Source organism: Rhinolophus ferrumequinum, chromosome 9 (genome assembly GCF_004115265.2).
Source record: "Rhinolophus ferrumequinum isolate MPI-CBG mRhiFer1 chromosome 9, mRhiFer1_v1.p, whole genome shotgun sequence".
NCBI classification, from domain to species: Eukaryota; Metazoa; Chordata; class Mammalia; order Chiroptera; family Rhinolophidae; genus Rhinolophus; species Rhinolophus ferrumequinum.
Genome location: NC_046292.1, coordinates 21,369,158 through 21,387,895, shown reverse-complemented (window position 1 = coordinate 21,387,895; position 18,738 = coordinate 21,369,158). Strand labels below are relative to the sequence as shown.

The window sequence follows — 18,738 nt, the reverse complement described above, 5'->3', positions numbered from 1 at the left end:
TTTTTTCCCATTCTATGGGTTGACTTTTTACTTTCTTGATAATATCCTTTGATGATCAGAAGTTTTTGATTCTGATGATGTCCAATTTATCTAGTTTTTCTATGGCTGCTTGTGCTTTTGGTGTCGTATCTAAGACATGCCTATTCCAAGGTCGTTCAGATTTACACCATTGGTCCCTTCTAAGAGTTTTATATCTTTAGCTCTCACATTTAGATCTGTGATCTATTTTGAGTTAGTTTTTGTATTTGGTATGAGGTAGGAATCCAACTTTATTATTTTGCATGGATAGCTAGGTGTCCCAGCACAATTTTTTGAAAGACTATGCTTTCTTCATCGAATGATCTGGGAATTCCTGTTGAAAATCAATTAACTGTAAATGCATGGGTTTATTTTTAGACTCTCAATTCTATTCCATTGATCTATATATATAACCTTATGTTAATACCACACTGGCTTGATTAAGATAGTGTTATCGGATGGCCGGTTAGCTCAGTTGGTTAGAGCACGGTGCTCATAACACCAAGGTTGCAGGTTCGATCCCCGCGTGGGCCACATTGAGCTGCGCCCTCCTTAAAAAAAAAAACAAAAACAAAAAAAAACAGATCGTGTTTTATTGTAAGTTTTGAAATCAAGAAGTTTAAATCCTCCAACTTTGTTCTGTTTCAGGATTATTTTGGCTATTTCAGGTCCCTTTCATTTCCATATGAATTTTAGGACCAGCTTATCCATTTCTGCAAAAATGGTAGTTGGAATTTTGACAGAGATTGCATTGAATCTGTTGATCAGTTTGGGAGTATCGCCATTGTAACAATATTAAGTCTTTTAGTCTGTGACCACTAGATGTCTTTCCATTTATTTAACCTCTTTCAACAATATTTTATAGTTTTCAGTGTATGAGTCTTTCACCTCCTTGGTTAAATTTATCCTAAGTACTTTATTCCTTTTGATGCTATCATAAGTGGAATTGTTTTCTTTATTCAGTTTTGAATTGTTCATTGCTGGTATGTAGAAATCCAACTGATTTTTCAATATCAATCTTGGATCTTGCAACCTTACTGATCTAATTTAGTAGCTCTAAGTTTTTTGTGGCTTCTTCAGGGTTTTTATATACAAGATCATGTCATCCGCAAATAGAGCTAGTTTTACTTCTTCCTTTCCAATCCAGATGATTTTGATTTCTTTTTCTTGCCTAATTGTCCTGGCCAGAACCTTCAATGCAATGTTGATTAGAAGTGAGGAGAATGGACATTATTGTCTTGTTCCTGAATTTAGGGGGGACACTTTCAGTCTTTCACTATTAAAGTTGATGTTGGCTGTGGGTTTGTTGTACATGCCCTTTACCAAGCTGAGAAAGTTCCTTTCTCTTCCCATTTTGCTGAATGTTTGTATCATGAATGGGGCGGTGTCTTCTTTTGCTTTTGCTCACCACCATATCTCCAATGTCTAGTATTGTGACTGACATTCAATAAATGAGGTGAGAATAAAAGTCTAATTATGGCTCAGGGAGCCAGTCTTCTCAAGACCCTACGGTGACTCTGGCTGTCCGTGTCCCTGACCTCAGGCTTGGACCCCTTCTCACGCACGCGTAACCTTACCCAAACCTTGACCCACAGACTTGGGTTCTAGTATAAATTATCCTCATTTCAGATGAGGAAACAGCCTCAGCTATGCTGAATGGCTTACTAGCCCTGCAGCCTGTGTGTAAGTGGTAGAGGCAGGATTTGCACCCTGTCTGCTGGTATCTCAGATTGCAGTTCCTGTACCTGCCAGGTTAGGGGGAGGAGGACAGTAAGCCACAGGATCAATATACCATGCATCTCAGCAGATCATCAATTCTATCCTGATATGGGGGGAAATGAACGAAAGAGGAGGCTCTATGTCAGAGTAGAATGCTGGATGCATATTCTTTGACGATAAAACAAACTCCCAGAAGAATCCTCTTTTGCAACTGACTCTGCTGTGTGGGATGCGCTGTGGGAAGGAGGTGGGGCCTGGACGTTGCTGTGCGGTTTCTCTTGGCCCAGTTGGAACAGGAAATGTGAGCCCTGGGGGTCTCCCCTGTGAGGGGAGAGCTTGATGATTCCCCAATGTCAGTTATCCCTTTGGATCCACCACCAACCCCGGAGACAAGGACGATAAGGATTATAATTCCCACTTTACAGATGAGGAAACACAGGCCCTAAATAAAAGGTCATGTGATTTGCCCAAGGTCTCAACAACATAACTCTGAGTTGGACACACTGTCCCAGACCCATATAAGAGCCCAGTAAGGAAAAGCCAGAGTCGGGAGGAGGCACAGAAAGGCAGGAGGGTTTGGTACGGCAGCATCTTGTCTGGTATCTGTTGGAGTGCCCCTGCTGCAGGCAAGGGCTGACTGCTACTCTCAAAGGCCAACCCAGCCAGGCTGGCCTGGCGTGAGGGAGCCCCCTAAGGCCCAGCAAACTGTGCACGTATATGGGAGATTTCTGGGTTGCTGTGAAGGCAGGCAAGCCACCCTGCTTGAGGAGATAGCAAAAGGGCTTCTGGAAGGACTCTGTTTTGCCTCATTAGAAAGAAAGGAAGGCCTCCAGAAAGAATGAAAGAAACCATCCCCCAGTGAGAAAGTTTCAGTGGAGGCCTTCTAGGTCAGAACACAAGTCTCCAGAGGTGGAGGGAGGAGGGGAGTGGCATAGGGTGGGGGAAGGATTGGGCTCAGAGCTGATGAAAGAATGGCATTTGTCAGGTGATACTTCTGTGCCAAATGCCATGCTTTGCATCCCTTAATGTCAACTCTGAAAGGTATAGGTTTTAATCTTTTCCTTTTTATAGATGAGGACACAGGCTTGGGGATTTAGACGCTTGCTGGAGGTCACACAGCTAGCAGATGATGGATTTGAACTGAACATCTCAGCGTCATCGGTGGCACTAGCGGGTCCGTTGGGAGAGTTGCTGGTTTCAGCAGTGAGGGAGTCAGGCCATTGTAGAGATGCCCTGGGGGCCCAGCCATTCGTGGAGCGGAAGAGCTAATGGGGAAACATGGGGTGGTGGTGGGCAGGCTTCAGAGCCCATAGGTCTGTGGTTGAATCCTGCCTCTGCCATGTGTGTGTACCTGCTGTGCGACCTGGTATATTACTTTGCTCCCTGAGCCTTTGTAAACACATATGGAAATAATACCACTCAAGAGGTGAGAGGAGAAAATGAAATGGGGAGAAAATTTCATTTCAAATGAAAATGAAAGTAAAGCAACGTGTACAGGGCAGGCTCGATGTAAGTCCCCGAAGGGAAGTCCTTGCTCTCTGGGCTTGTGCAAGACTGACACTTGAAGTCCGTCATCTGCACTCAGCGCAGGCCTGGCACAGAGTTGGTGGGTGAATGAGGAGAGCAAGCGTGGAGCAAGGAGCCGGGAAAGGCCAGGCGGCTGCCAGACCAGATGGGGTGGGGCGGGGGGACACACTGCTTGGCCTCAAAGGTGCCTGCACACCAGGACAGCTGTTGTCTCTTCTCCTTCAGAACATGTAAGGGACCCAGACTCAGAATCTTCACTGTGCGTAACAATCAGAGCTAACATGGCTTTTTACACATGGCTCCGGGCCAGGCAGTGTGCTGAGCATTTTACACCGATGTCCTTTGTTAGGCCTGATGACGATCCCTTGAGATAGGTGCTGTTATCATTGTCCCCATTTTACAGATGGGGACATTAAAGGACAGAGAGATTAAATGACTTGCTGAAGATCATACAGCTATGATAAGTGTGAAAGGTAGGATGCAAAAGTCTGGCTCCTGGGCCACATTTTTAACCGCTACACCATACAGCTTCTCAGGGAACAAGCCGCGGAATCTGACCTTGATATGAAACCAAGGACTTAATAATTATCCTAATAATGACAGATGTGGGCATAGTACTTTACAGTTTAAAAAGCACATTAGGGTATATAAATTGCTTTCATGGTTGTGCTCTTATTTGACCCTCCAGTTTCTCTGTGAAGACAGGACATTATTATCCCCTTTTTGCCAATGAGAAATTAAGATCCAGAAAGGGAAAGTTTGTTGTCCAAGTAATGATAAATTTACTGAGCACTTACTATAGGCAAAGTCCGTTACTCACATTACTTCATTGAATCTCATACAACCCCAGGTATTATTAGGAGTCGTTTTCCCATTTTATAGATAAAGAAACAGGCTCCAGGAAATTTCCCAGATCCCACAGCTTGTAAGTGAGAGCTGAGACTCCCTCCCAGGTCTGCCTGACTCCCGGAGCCTGAGATGGTAACTGCTCAGACCTCAGTCCCATGCTGGGCAGACGTTAACATGCAACTGTTTTTGTCTACCTTCTGGTCTTTCTCATCCCACCTCCATCATTATAGACACTCCTGAAACTCTGCCTCCTTAATTAATTCTCCCTGCCTAAGTGCCTGCTCCATTAAGGTGCTGTCTACCACGAGTTTTTGGCTTAATTATATAGTGTCATTCATTGTACTTAATGGGGGGATCTGATTAATCACCTTTATATTTCTCCAAATGTCCATTTGTCTGCAGCCAGCGGCTCACGGGAGAGCCTGGCTTTGGCTGGGTTTTCTCTGCCTGAATTGCCTTGCCCTCGATCCCTGTCTGCAGTGCTCCTCTTGGAGGGTGCCCTCTTCCCAGGCCTTCGCTGCCCACTCCAGACCCCCACTTTGCTGCTGGGGGTCTCGGCCTCTGGAACTGGGGACGCCCCAACAGTTTGGATATGGGGACACAGGCAGAGTCAGAGTGGGCATTGCCAAGAAGGTTGGAGTCCTGGGAAAGTGGGAACCTGAACATGGATGGAGAGGGATTCTGGGCCTTGCTCTCAGCCTTTCGAGGAATGCTCAGCATGTCCGCCTGATCGCCCACTTCAGCCCATCCTTCTCCCGCAGCCGGAAAGCACTGTGCCCAAAGCGCCCAGCTTCCACATCCTTCTGCTTAAACCTTCCCTGGCTCCTTGGGGCCAGTGGGATAAAGCTCTGGGTTGGAGGCCCAGCCACAGGTCTTCTCCACACTGCCACCCCTCGCTTCATCCGGAACCACCCTCAGGCCTCCAAGTCTTCCATTCTCTCCCACATCTGGGGTGACCAGCTTGCCCCACTTTGCCCTGGACTTGGAGGTTTTATGCTTTAAATTGCTGGACCGAGAAATCCCACAGTCCCAGGCAAACTAGAATGGTCGGTCAAACTGCCCACGTCTCAGGGTTTTGCCCAAACTTATTTGTCCCTATTACTTTATTCTTTATTTTCTTATGAAAGTATTACCCCTCAGTGTAAAACCTTACAGAAATATCTCTGAGACTCTCAAAGAGGCCCCTATTCCCACTCTGCAGAGTTAACAGTTTGATGATTCTTTTTTTTCTGCGCAAAAATAGGATCATACTCAAGTGGCTCTAGAGCCTGCCTTTCTTTTATTTATTTTTTTATTATATTTTATTTTAAGTGTGTTTTTTCAGGACCCAGCAGCTCCAAGTCAAGTAGTTGTTTCAATCTAGTTGTGGAGGGCACAGCTCACAGTGGCCCATGTGGGGATCGAACCGGCAACCTTGTTGTTAAGAGCACCACACTCTAACTGAGCTAACCGGCTGCAGCCTGCCTTTTCACACCACACACTTGGCTCTCTTTCCACACCCCGCTGTAATGGCTTGCGTTGTGTGTTCCACCACGTGGAGATGCCATAAGTTACTGTGTGTCTTTCTGAGGGATGTCTAGAGTGTTTCCAGTGTTTTTTTAGTATAGTCAGTTTAAGGCCAAATTTTAACTATCACCTCCTCTGTAAAGCCTTCCTTGACCCTCCAGGTGGTCTCAGGTTTTTTTCTCATTACAATCATTATTTTAATGGTAATAGTTAACATTTATGGAGCGCTTACCAGGTCAGGCACCTGACATACATTATCTCATTTAATTTTCACACCAATTCCAGGAATTGTGGGGACTGTTATCCTCATTTTACAGATCAGGATACTGAGGTGCACAGGGATGATACCCCCAAACAGTCTGACTCCAGAGCACCCCCGCTGCCCCATTAGCCGGAACTGCCTCTCATGGTTTTCCAAAGGGTGCACTGGAGTGGGTGGTGCAGAGGGCCAGAGCCAGGTCAGATGCCCCCTGCTTTCCGTCTGTGCATTGGCACAAGGCCCAGCGGTGTTGGTGAAAGGCCGAAGCTATATCATCCAGCTTCCAATCCGCTTCCTGTCAGAACCCAGAAATTAGTGGGGGAAGGGCCTGGTGGAAGGAGAATGGCACAGTAGTCCCAGATCCAAGGGGCGGGCTCTACTGGGCTCCTGTGGGCTTTTCTGGGCCTGTAAGAGGGGCCTGCTCCATAGAAAGCAAGGAGCTGCAGGAGTGGAGATTGGGGGTCGGAGCGGACAGGGCAGGCCTGGGCTTGGGAATGATGGAGAAGACTCCTTGGTCCTCTCAACACCTAAGTGAAGTAGGCATCCATCCTGTCCCCATTCTACAGAGGAGGAGACTGAGTCACAATCACTGGCCTGAAGGGCCTTCTTTTCACTGCCCACACCGCCTCCCACTGTGGCGCCCACGGGTTTGGACCAGATGGTGGATGAGGAGATAGGCCCCTTGAGATGGAGGGACCCTTTGATTTTAGACTGACCTTGGTATCACCCCGGGCTGCTAGGCCCAGAGTCTATGCAAATTAATGTAGATGTATGCTAATCAGACCACTACCAACCCCCTTGTTCTAATGGAGCTGCCAGTTCAGAGGTACAGTGGGATAGATCTGCCCAGAAGGGGCCTGAGGTGCCCCCTCAGCTGGGGATGGGTCAGCAGTCACTGGGGTGTGGTTGCCATGGCGATGGAGGCCAAGCCTGAGTGGCTGCCTCCTGACAGGACCAGAGCTGCACTCTGAGATAGTCCTGGGCCTCCCTAACAGCTCCAAGCTGGTCTCCAAGGGCTAATTACCCGGAAGGTGGTGTGACCAGCTGCTCCCTGGCTCCCCAGACCCTGCTGAGGTAGAGGGTTGGGCCACAGCAGGAGGGTGTGAAGACAGACAGATGGTAGTCTAGGGCCTTTGGGGCATGGGGAGCTGTCCTGAGGATGAGGGAGCAGGATGGGGGGTGGATTACCCCTCAAGAGGGGAATGCTCCCTCCAGCAGGACTGTAAGGGATGAGAGTCCCAAATGCCCAGGCATGCAAGTTCAGGAACACATCTCAGGGAGCCATGTGTTAGGGAAGAGTAAGGGCCTGGCCCCGAACTGACTCCTCAGCTCTTCCGTGTGTCCCTGAGTAAGCCCCTTCACTTCTCTGGGCCTCAGTTTCCTTATCTGTCAATGAGGATATTACTAAGAGATGTGAGTATGAAGGGTACTATATAGTAGGTGCTCAATAAATGATTCTGCAATTCTCAGACCCACTGAGAGAGAGTTGTGATCTCTTTCTGGGAGAATTTTGTTTTGTTTTCTAATGGGAAAGAATTGCCCCTCTTCCACGTCCTCTGCTGTCTGGGCTGGGGCAGATGTCCTGGTATGTGCATGGAGGAGGAACAGGCCGGACTGTCATCCATGAGGACAGGAGCTGGTTTGTCTCTATTCACCACTGAGTTCCCAGCACTTAGCACACCAAAGGCACTTGAGAAACTGTTTGTGGAATGAATGAATGAACAGATGGGAATTACTCAGAACAGTGTGTCTGGCACCAATAGGAGATTAATAAATGTTAGCTGTTACACCACTGCCCACTGGAGGCTGGGCTGGGTAACTCATGAGAGGCCCTTTGATCCAGAGCAAGCTCTGCCCCACCTCCACTCTGCCCCTGATTTTGGGAATATGGCTGGTGGTTGGGAAGAGCAATGGTTGTAGAGGCAAGGACTCAGACCTTCGCTCTGCCACTTCCTGTCTAAGTGACTTTAGGAGACGCAGGTGACTGCCCTGAGTCCCCTCTATCAAAGGGGAATTCTCACACTAGGGCTGTGGGGAGGGCACCCTTGGCTGGCAGAATCTGGGTCTAGGTATAGTCAGGCAGTGGGTGCAGGGCTGTGATAATCCAGGCAGAACCTGGGGACAGGCTGTACCAGGGGCCGGCGGAACCAGCTTCTGGGAGGAAAGGGCTAAAGCGGAGGTCACAGGACCCCAAAGCCAGTCCCCCTGCTGGCAGGCGGGCTACAACAACACCCCATCTAGACAGTGATATATAGCTAGAGGCCCCCTGGCCCACAGGAGAAAACCGCCCAGGGTCCCACAGCATATTTGCATCAGAGGAGACCACAGGTCCTCTGAGCCACTCTTTCAGGTCTAAGCGATGAATCAACATTTAAAAACACTTTTTTTAACAATGTAATTTTGGGGGCCACCGGTTGGCTCAGTTGGTTAGAACTTGGTGCTCTTCACAACAAGGTTGCCTGTTCAATCCCCACATAGGCCACTGGGAGCTGCGCCCTCCACAACTAGATTGAAACAACTACTTAGCTTGGAGCTGATGGGCCCTGGAAAAACACACTTAAATAAATAAAAGTTTTTTAAAAAAATGTAACTTTGTTGTAAAAAATTTCAGAAACACAGAAGTGTATGTGTTTCAAAGCAAACATCTCCCTGTCTCCCGATTTCCACTCACTAAAGAGAACCTCTCATAACCATTTGTTGTGTTTCACTGGTTCTTGATTTTGCATTTACACTCACTTTTTAATGTGTGTGTGTGTCTCTCTTTTTCTGTCAGTGGGGGGAACTTTTTTTTTCTTTTTTACACAAATGGAATCATATTGTTCTGCAGCTTGTTTTTTCCACTTAACAGTTATAGCCTTGGCCATTTTCCAGCAGGATCCAGGCTGGAACAGAGAAAGGCAGAAGGGCTGCGAGAGCCCTGAAAAAGAAAGGTGTGTGTGTGTGTGTGTTGGGCGTGGTAGAAAGGAGTCCCCACAGGTCACTACACACAGTGGGTGAGAAACCTGGCAGAGAAGCCCCCACATTAGCTCTCAGAGGACTGTGCTATGTCTCTCTAGACTCGAGTTCTCTGAAGCAGGAGCCACAGCAGCTTGTTCATTGCCATACACCCTGCACATGACCTGGCACATAGTAGGTGCTCAAGAAATATTTGTTCAATAAATTAAGCCCCTAGGAATCCCATCTCCCCTGATCCTGACAAAGACTACCTGGTCCCCATGACTGTACTCATTTTAATCTCTCATTGGGTGTTTATTTCAATTCATACTCAAATGGCATTGACCTTAGAAATGGGGACAGAGCTCAGAGAGAGTGAGAAGACCCTCCCCTTATACAAGTCACTGCCTCTCTCTGCTGTCAGTTTATTCACCTCCCTAATGAACAGGTTGGACCAACAGATCTCCAGGGGTCCTTCCAGCTCTGCTGTTTGTGGCTTCAATCCCACTCCCTCATTTCACGGATGAGGGGCTGAGTCGAGTTTAATTTTGTCAGCTGCCTCAGAAATCCATTGGGGAAAGGGGGGCTTGAGTTTGGAGATGCAGCAAAGGCTGTTGCCATATACTGAGCACCAACTGTGCGCCAGGTGCTGGGCTGAGAGCTTTATGTGCATAGTCTGAATCCTTAGGGCATTTTCCTGGGCTCAGAGAGGGTGAGTAAGTTGCCCAAGGTCACACCAGGACTGAGCTGGGGATGGAACTCAAGTCTGACTCACCCCAAATGGGGAACTCTTCCCAACTTGGCCCTCTGTGAACTAAAGTCAATAAAAGAGTACCATACTGGACCAAATCATTCTCAAGGAACTCCACGGGTCCCCCCACACTCCCCAGATAGCCTGACTTCTGTGTCTAAGTCCCCTGTGACATGGCTAGAATTTGGGCAGGGAAGTAGTTGACTTGCAGAATTGGCTGGCAAGGGCTTAGGCACAAGAGACTTCTGATGGGTTCTGTGGCTCCAAGCCCAGCCCCCTACCTGCCCTCTCCCCCAACCAGCTTCCTGGGGCTGGGGTGGGCCTATCTGCATTATTCATCCCTTGCCCCCCACTACCCACCCCCCACCTATGGTTCGCTCCTGGGGTTGGCGTCTAGACAGACAAGAGCATCCTACTGAGAACAGAGGCAGCCCTGACTCCAGGCTGATGGTTCCCATGGCAACTGCATCCCCCTCAGCTGGTAGCTACCCGATAAATAAATAATCAGGGATGGGGGTGGGGAGCTAAGGGCAGGGGGAGGGGCAGCAGGGGAGCCTCTTGAAGGCTTCACTCTGGAGAGAAGGGTGAGGTAGGCTTGAAGTAGGCTGGGGGGTGGGGATGCTGGTATCGCAATGGGCAGGTGAGAGAAGACAGTGGAGGGAGAAAAGTGGCCAGAGGTGAGAGATTCTGAAGGTCAGAGAGCAGGACTTGAGGACAGGCTGGGCATGGAGGTGAGGGAGCAGGAGGGAGATCAGGATCTAAAGCTGAGCTTTCTAGCTCATGTAGCTGGACACGTCATGGGGCCCCCACACACAGGAAATGGACCAGATTTGGCCATGTTACGTTCATGGTGAGCCATCCAATGGGTAGCTGGTTATAAAGGGGCTGGAGGCTGAAACATGAGGGGGTAGTCAACGAAGCTCGTGTGGGCATGTGTTTGCTGGATAAGTGGAGCATGAAGAAGGGCTGGATATAGCTGTGAGGTAGTCGGATATTTAGAGGCCTGAGTACAGGGAGGATGAGCTGCTCCAGAATCAGGGGAGTGGCTAGGAAGGGTGGAGAATGAGTTTAACTTTAGCACCTGCAGTGTGCCAGGTACTGCCCTTGCCACTAGAAATACAGCAGTGAAGATCTCAGGCAGGAATTCCTACTCATGAAATTTGCCTTCTAATGCAGGAGACAGACAGTTAATAAGGAGTGGGTAGTTTGTTAGGCAGTGATAAGAGCCATGGAAAAAGTAAAATGAGGAGCAAGGCAGAGAGTTCTGAAGTGGACTAATTTTAAATAATATTCACACTCCTTACGACCGTATGAGAGGTATTGTGGATCATACCCATTTTGTTGGTGAGAAAACTGAGGCACAGGGAGGTTAAGTGACTTGCCTTAACAGAGTTGTATAAAAACCAGTGGCGGAGATGGCCTTTGGACAGGAGTCCACCATTCTCCCAGAATGCCGGCATTCTGAATAAACCTGCTTTCTTTCCATCTAAAAAAAAACAAAAAAAAAAAACAGTGGCACCAGAATTCTAGCCCAGGCTCTGCTCCTAACCACTGGACTGAATTATAGTAGCAAGTGGGCAGAGGTGCTAGGGGCAGGGAGGCCGTGGAGACCTTTAAACAGTTTTGGCTATGAGAGTGTTGAGATAGGTAAGACGTTAGCTGGAGGGGGGTAAGGAACTTTTTTATTTATTTATGTAGTTTTTCCACGGAGCGATTCTATTGGTTTAAGATGAGCTGCGTATGAGGTAATAAAGCCACCTGGAGGGGTAGGGAGTGGGAGGCACGGGGGGCGTGGCTCAAGTCCTCTGTCCAGAAGTTGTGTCCCCATTTTTGGCATCTCTGGTGGGGCAAGGCTGGCGTCTCCACAGATCCCAGAGTAGATGAGGGGTGGGGGAGGAGAGTGGTAGAAAACTGAGAGAGAGGGAAACAGAATAATTGTACATGTATGTATGAGATAGATCTGAAAAAGAGGATTATGGGTGTGTTTCTGTGTAAGAAAGGAAGAGAGAAAAAACTAAAGGAAAAAAGGGGGAGACAGACCCCACTTTCCCCTTAGGGGACCCCATTCTCCCTGCCATGTACTCAGCATCCCCAGCACAGAGAATCTGTTGGGGGAGGGGACGACCCATTTGCCCTTCTCTGTCTTGTGCTTCTCCTGTGTCTGGGGTTTGTCCTCTGGATGCCTGCATCCTCTTCAAGAATCACCTTGTGAGCCCCCACCCCTGTGGCCCTGAGAAACGAGATCAGTTGGAAGTGTCAGAATGAACGCTCCCTGGTCCCTCTGTCAGGGATGTCACCGAGGATGGGGTCACAGCCTCCTACCAGCCTTCGTTTGCCCTCATTTCCCGAGGGCTGCACATCTGGCCTCCCCCGAGGTTACCCCCATAGTCCCCTGGCCCCATTGAGTGTCGGAGTGATTCCACCTGGGAAGCAGAGTAGGAATCTCCATTGAGCCTCGGCATCCCCAGAAACATGTCTCCGGATCCTGAGAGACTGAAAGAGCCGCCAGAGCCTGCGGAGGAAGGGGGTGTCGGGGAGCTGGTGCGGCCGTGGCCCCCCTGGGTGACTGACACGGTGGTCTCGACGGCATAGATGTTTGCCTCCTCTTGGAACTTCCCAATATTTTTCTTATAGCGAATCCACTTGTTGCCAAACCAGTTGGAGACCTGAGAGACAGTGATGCCACACTTCTTGGCGAGCTCCCCCTTGGTCTCCTCACCAGGATAGGGGTGGCTCAGGTGGGAGTAGAAACACTCATTTAGGACCTCAGTGGCCTGTTTGCTGAAGTGCCGGCGTTTTCGTCTGGCATCAGGAAGCAGGAACGCAGGATCATGACGGCCTCCCAGGTGCTCTGCTTGAGCTGCATCTGGATGGCGCTGAACTTGCGGTGGATGATGCTGACCATGCGCTCCATCTCCTTGGGTGCCACGGGCCGCGTGGGCTCTGCTCCCTCAGCAAGTTCATGACGTGGGTGGTGAACTCGTTACAGGCCTGCTCATACGTCTCCAGCTCCGAGTGGTAGATATCGGGGCAAGTTTGCTTCGATAGTCCGAGTGTTCGATGGAGCTGTCAGGGGACACGCCGCCCCCGGAAGCTGCAGCGGCCGCAGCTCCTGCCGCTGAGCCCCCACCCCCTTCTCCGGCCTGGCCACACCCTCTGCCAGAAGCACGTTGTCCAGGCGCCTCAGCTGTGGGGCCCCGGCTCCTCCTCCTGGGAGCTTCCAATGCTGAGGCCGGTTTTCTCCTTGATTCCACAGAGGACGCTAAAGAGAGCTGGCTTCATTCAGCGGCAGTTTAGGGCACGTTTCTTGGCCTGGGCCTCATGCAGGCCCTGGTCGGTGATGGTCATTATCTGCTGCAGAATGTCCCCGATGTCTTGCTTCCCTCGGCCTCCCCGGACACCCCCATTCCGGCCCCCGCCTGGTGGGGGCGGCCCCAGCAGCCGCTAGTCCATAGTTGGGGGGGGCCCCCCCGAGGCCCCCTCCCTGCTTCGCCCCTCCCCCGCCTGGTTACTTCCCAACTCGCTGGGGCCGCTGCTCCCTTCGCCCCAACCCCCGCCCGTCTATCCCCTTCCCGGCTCCCCCGGGGTTCACCCTGGGCCTTGAAGGGAGACCTGGGATACCGGCTGGACCCCCTACAGGAGACCCTTGGCCCCCGGCGGCGGTGGAGAAAATGGAGCTGGAGAGAGAGAGCACTTTGTTTTTTTTTTTTTTTAATTTTAATTGGAGAGGCTTGAGCATGTTTAGGAGCCAGTGGGAACAACCCTGAGCAGGGGAGAGGTTGAGTTTCCAAGAGAGAAGGAACTATGGCTGGTGTGGGCTCCTGATAAGACGGGAAAAGATGGAGTTCAGAGTGCAGGAAGAGGAGGCATTGGCCTTGGATGGGAGGAGGGTCAGTACCTCAAACATAGCAGGTGGGGGGAGGGAGACCAAGTACTCCCTGAGAGCGAGGGTGGAGGGGTCCCAGGAGGGTAGAGGACAGTGAGAAGATCGGAAATAGTCATCAGGGAGAGTGAGTTCCCCAGCAAAGGCCAGTCGGGTGGTAGGACAGCATCTGGGTACCTCTTGAAGTGGATGATTCCAGATCTACAGTGGACCCCATGTGCCCCATAGAGTGGCTTCCTCCAGCAGCGCTCGGCTGCTTTGCCAGCACTGAGAAAACTCTTCATTGGGTGTATCCTATGTGGGCTTTTCCTGACGGGTGTGATGAAAAGGCAGGGGAGTATGAGTTTGGATTACAGGCGAAGCTGATGTTGAAGTGTGATCCCAGTGGGCCACGAGTTGCAATGTGAAGAACCAGGGAATGGGAGAGAGTGGAGGGGTGGGGGCTGGGGACCTGATCACCGGACTGGGCTCATCACGTGAAGGGTGTTGAGAAGCCAGCAGTGGTGGTCCGAGTGGGGCCATCAAATTGGTGACTTTGGAGGCAGGAGCGTTACAGGTGATGACACAGTCCAAGGGATAGTGGGAAAGGTCATGGGAGAAGAGTTTGAGAGATGGAACGGTTGGCGTGCTGGATGGGGTGGCCCCACATGTCAAAGTTGATCAGTATGATGCAGAGATTAAACTAGCTTTCAAAGAAGGGGCAAGACCCATCAGCCAGTGGATGAAGAGGCTCGCAGTGGATAGCCACAGGGTTATACAGTTCTGCATGCAGCTTAGGGACCCCAGAGGATACCTACCCCACCTTTGGACCTGGGGAACATGGGATGAGAGAAGAGAAACAGAGTCACTGGAGAAGAGTATAGAGAAAGTAGCACCCTTGGGTGCAATATGTAAGGGGTTGAGGGACACCTCCGGGAAGAACCTGACGCTACAGGGACATTTGCTGGTGTGGAAGGGCTCATGAAAAGGGGCCAGGGTAGAGCTGAGTCAGAGGAAGCAGCACAAAGTGTGTGGAGATCAAGGGTAGAGAGGACTGTTGGGCAGGCGTGTGGGATTTATTCTAGAGGCATTGACAGATCCAGAGTTTCTCTCCCAAGGTCAGCAGGCCATTGGAGTCAAAACCAGAAGGGCCCTTAGAAGTCATTTAGTCCAGCGGCCTCTTTGTATAGAAGAAGAGCCCAAGACCCAGCAGGAAGGTGACCTACCTAAGATTACCCAGGAGGCAGTGGCATACTCTCAACCAGAACCATGCCTCTTTACTGCCAGCCCAGTGCCAACTGGGAAAGGTTGTGTGTCGGTGCCAAGATTGGACAGGTGGCAGAGAAAAGCAGAATGGCTGCCTGGCTCTGCCACCAACCTGCTGTGTGACCTTGGGCAAGTTACTTCCCCTCTCTGAGCCTCATGGTCTCTTTCTCCAAAATGATCTCAGCTCTGCCTTTCTGCCAAGGAGTACCCAGTGAGAGATGAACTTGGAAAGGTCTTTACAATCTACAGGGCCCTGGGAGGGGAGTCACCAACAAAAGGCAGGCTGGCGCCAGATGGGTGGGTGCCCGGGTTGGGCCTGCAGCTTCCTGGGTCTCTGCCCAGCCTTGCCATCTGTGTGGTAGCATCAGCTCCACCTCCTCCTGCCTCCCTACCAGGAAAAAGTCTCCTGGGATCCTCTTACTTTATCAGAATCTTCCAACTGCCTCCCCAGCCAGACCCTTCTCTCGTTTTCTATTTCAGTCAGGACTCTTGGTTGCAAGTGACAGAAATCACAAGTGCAAGGAGGGAGGATTAGTTTTAAGCAATGGCTGGAACCTCGGACCTAAAACAATGTCACGGGATACCCTCTGTACTTTTTCATCTTCCTCCCTCACTCTGTCTCTGTCCCTTAGCTTTGGTGACTCTCAGGAGCAGGGCACAAGGTGAGTGTCATCCTTGAACAGATCGCTGTGTGTGGATTATTAGGGTAGGCTTGGGCTACGAGCCCACTGTGGAAGTTAGAAGTAGGCTCAGCCCCACCCAGGCCATATGAACTGAATGTCCAGGAGGCGGCTTCCAAAACAAGAGATGGATTCTGTCACCAGAGGAAGGTATATTGGTCAGTCAGTAACAATAGGTATCCTTGGCACCATTGATCTTAAGTGTATCAGCTGAAAGATTGAACCAGGGACTGCTGGAAAGGGAGTGTTGATTGCGTCTGATATCTTGTGCTGCATAACAAATTACTCCAAAACATAGTAGTTTAAAAGAACCATTTATTTAGCTCATGATTCTGTGGGTCAGCTGGGAGATTCTTCTGGTCTGGACTATGTGTTTGTGGTCAGCTGGTGTTTGGCTAGCATCAGAATAATCTAGGATATCCTAACTCTGATGGTTGAGTAGCTGTCAGCTGGGATGCCTTGGTGCCCCTCCATATGGCCTCTCATCCTCCAGCAGGTCAGCTCAGTCTCCTTCCCAAGATGCTCTCTGTGTTCTAAGTGTAGCAAGTGGGCAAACTCCATTTCACAAGCATTTTTCAAGCCTTCATTTGCATTTAGTTTGCTGAAGTCCCATTGGGCAAAGCAAGTCACATGACCAAGCACAGCGTTAGTATCTGAGGGCACTGCCAAAGAACCTGGAAACAGGGAGAAGGAAGTATTTGAGGCCAATTTTGCAAGCTACTATAGGTCCCTCAGGAATGCGGAGTGAAAAAAATCCCTTTCTCTGCAGTCCATGGAGTAGCCAGGGCAATCTCCAGATACAGGGCCTTGGAATAGTGACTCAGGCCCAGGGCTTCCCTGGACCCTCCAGGGCCAGGGCTGGGAGAGGTGCAGTCAGGATCCTGACTCCACCTGGCTCCAGTGAGAGCCCCACATGGGGAAGGTGCAAGCGCTTGAGCTGCTAGTGGGGAGTGCTTCTTGGCGGGGAGGAAGGCGTGCTGAACGCTGGCTCCCATCTCCCTTCAGCCCACTCCAAAGTGAGGATCAGGGTTCAGTCCCTCCTCAGTCCCACAGACTTGCCCCCACCCCCCACCTCCCTTTGGTACTCAAGGACTGGGATGGCTCTGAGATGTGTGCACAATCATGTCATGGTGCCTCATCACCATGGTAACTGGTGTCACCTCCTCCACAAGGTGGAGGAGTCCGTGTCCTTCCCTTTTTAGGGGGTGACTTTGGCCTCAGTCTGCTCTTTCCCTCAGGTGGCTGCACTGGAGCGGCAGATCTTTGACTTCCTGGGCTACCAATGGGCTCCTATCCTAGCCAACTTCCTGCACATCATGGCGGTCATCCTGGGCATCTTTGGCACGGTGCAGTACCGCTCCCGGTACCTCATTCTGGTATGATTCACTTGGCCCCTCCCACACCTACCCCTCCTCCTCACCCCCTCACCCCCCCTGCTCCTCCAGCAATAACTGTTCCCCACTTCGGGCACCCAGACCCCTGTTCTGTCTTGCCTCCAGCCTGGCTAGCAGTGTGAATGCCCAAATCCCAGTGCTTCTCTGCTGAGAGACAAGGTTGGTATTTTTCCTAAAGGATTTCCTATGGAAAAATCCAGACAAGATATATCATTTAGCGAGCACCTAACCAGTGCTGAGCACCCTGCTAAGAGTTTCGCATGCTATCGTATCTTTATAACAGCTCTGCGAGAAATATTGTACTGTCTCCATCTTCCAGATGAGGAAACGAAACTCAGAAAAGTTATGAGGCTTCCTAAGGTCACACAGCTGATAAGCAGCAGAGCCAGAGAGAAGGCTCCTGCCGCATTACCACACTGCCCCAGGGAAGAAGGAGCTTGTCCTGTTTAGTTTCTCAGGTTGCTTTGGAAAGGCTTGGCTTTTGTCCATTGGTGTTCATCAAGAATGTGGTCTAGAATGGAGAGTGTGGCTGTGAGGTCAGTGCCCACGTGGCCATTTCAGAATGGATTGTGTCCCTGGCTCCTTCCTCCTGCTTCCTCTTTCCAAGCCCTGGTCCTCGATGGTCTCTGTCAAACTCCTTTTTCAGCTAGACTCACCTTTGTCCCCTGCTCTTCCTCAGTGACCCATTCACATGCCTCTCTTGAGGGAAAAGGCTTTTCGGTGGATTTACTACGTAAATGATTGACACCTACTACAATAGCAGTGACACACAATGTCCTGCTACCCCCAGAGCCCACTCACACTCATTCTATGGCTTCTGCCCACCTCCCACAGGCTCAGCTGGCAGAAGCCTGGTGAACAGGGCCCTTCCAGAGCTTTCTGTCACCTGAGATGAAAGAACAACCCTTCTCGCCAGTACTCAGGGAAGCCTCAGGCACCAGTGTATAAACAGCCCTGTCTGCCAGGTGGCGGCCACTGGAATTGCAGGCATAGGGCTTGGGTGGAAATGGCCAGCCCCTCTCCAGTTCTTTGCCATATCTGGTGGCTGTTTTTCTCTATGGAATGGATGGAACTAGCTACCCACGGAGTTGGGTTTGAGTGACAGCCCTACCTCTTCCTAGCCGTGTGATCTTGCAAAAAAAAAAGATCCCCTCTAGGCCTTGAATTAGTTATCTCTGAAGAGAGGACAGTACCTTCCCTGGAGGGCTGTTGTAAGGACTGGATGGATATAAAAATGATTTGTACACTAGAAAGTGCTTGGCGTAAGGCATTGTCATGATTCCCCCCCCCCCCCCCCCCCCCCCCGCAAAGATCTCCTCAGTCCCTGAGCTGTGTCTCCATGGACACGCCCCCACCCTTTCTCTCAGGCCCCGCCCATCCTGACCCCGCTTCTGCTTTCTCCAGTATGCAGCCTGGCTGGTGCTCTGGGTTGGCTGGAATGCATTTATCATCTGCTTCTACCTGGAGGTTGGACAGCTGTCCCAGGTAAGCCTCAGGCCTGGCAGTGCCAGAGGGCAGAGCCTGACCTTTCCCATCCCCCCCCCCCAAGGGCTCCCAGTGCGGTGTAGATCTGGGCCGTCATCTTCTGAAGGGACCTCCTCCATACCCAGGTAATCTGTGCTCCCACCCCCCACACCACAGTTTCGTTTCTGGCTTCCTCTGCACACCCAGACACCAACGATGGAACAGTTAGGTCTGAAGAGCAATCTGAGTAAAGATGGCCTGTGGTCCCAGCTGATCACACGCTCAGTAGAAATCAACAGTATGTGGTGGCCCAGAAAGCGACTCTAGGCTCCACGTGGGTTCAGTGCAAGTGAGGTGAAAATCCCATGCACTTTGTACTGCTTAGGACACAAAAATTTGAGTCCAGTGCCGATCGATATTCTTCAGAAGAGAAAGAGATTAGGTAGAGTTTGTTCAGGGGAAAATTGAACAGACCATGTCGCATGGAGAATATTGAAGAAAGTGGGATT

At 50.6% G+C, this 18,738-nt stretch overlaps 1 protein-coding gene and 1 pseudogene across 4 annotated transcripts in view; one reads left to right on the top strand and one right to left on the bottom strand.

Annotated features, from left to right (window-relative positions):
- The window catches only part of NKAIN1 (sodium/potassium transporting ATPase interacting 1), a 44,737-nt gene that overhangs the window by 18,286 nt on the left and 7,713 nt on the right, over window positions 1–18,738 (top strand). For 3 of the 4 annotated variants that reach the window (XM_033115007.1, XM_033115009.1, XM_033115006.1), the window contains exons 2-3: window positions 16,610–16,747; window positions 18,170–18,250. In XM_033115007.1, coding sequence (XP_032970898.1) covers window positions 16,610–16,747; window positions 18,170–18,250 — 219 coding nt within the window. Of the gene's footprint in view, window positions 1–16,609; window positions 16,748–18,169; window positions 18,251–18,738 lie in introns of those variants that run through there. The other variant, XM_033115010.1, reaches the window with a different exon arrangement.
- LOC117027353 (pre-B-cell leukemia transcription factor 2-like) lies at window positions 11,807–12,961 on the bottom strand (annotated as a pseudogene).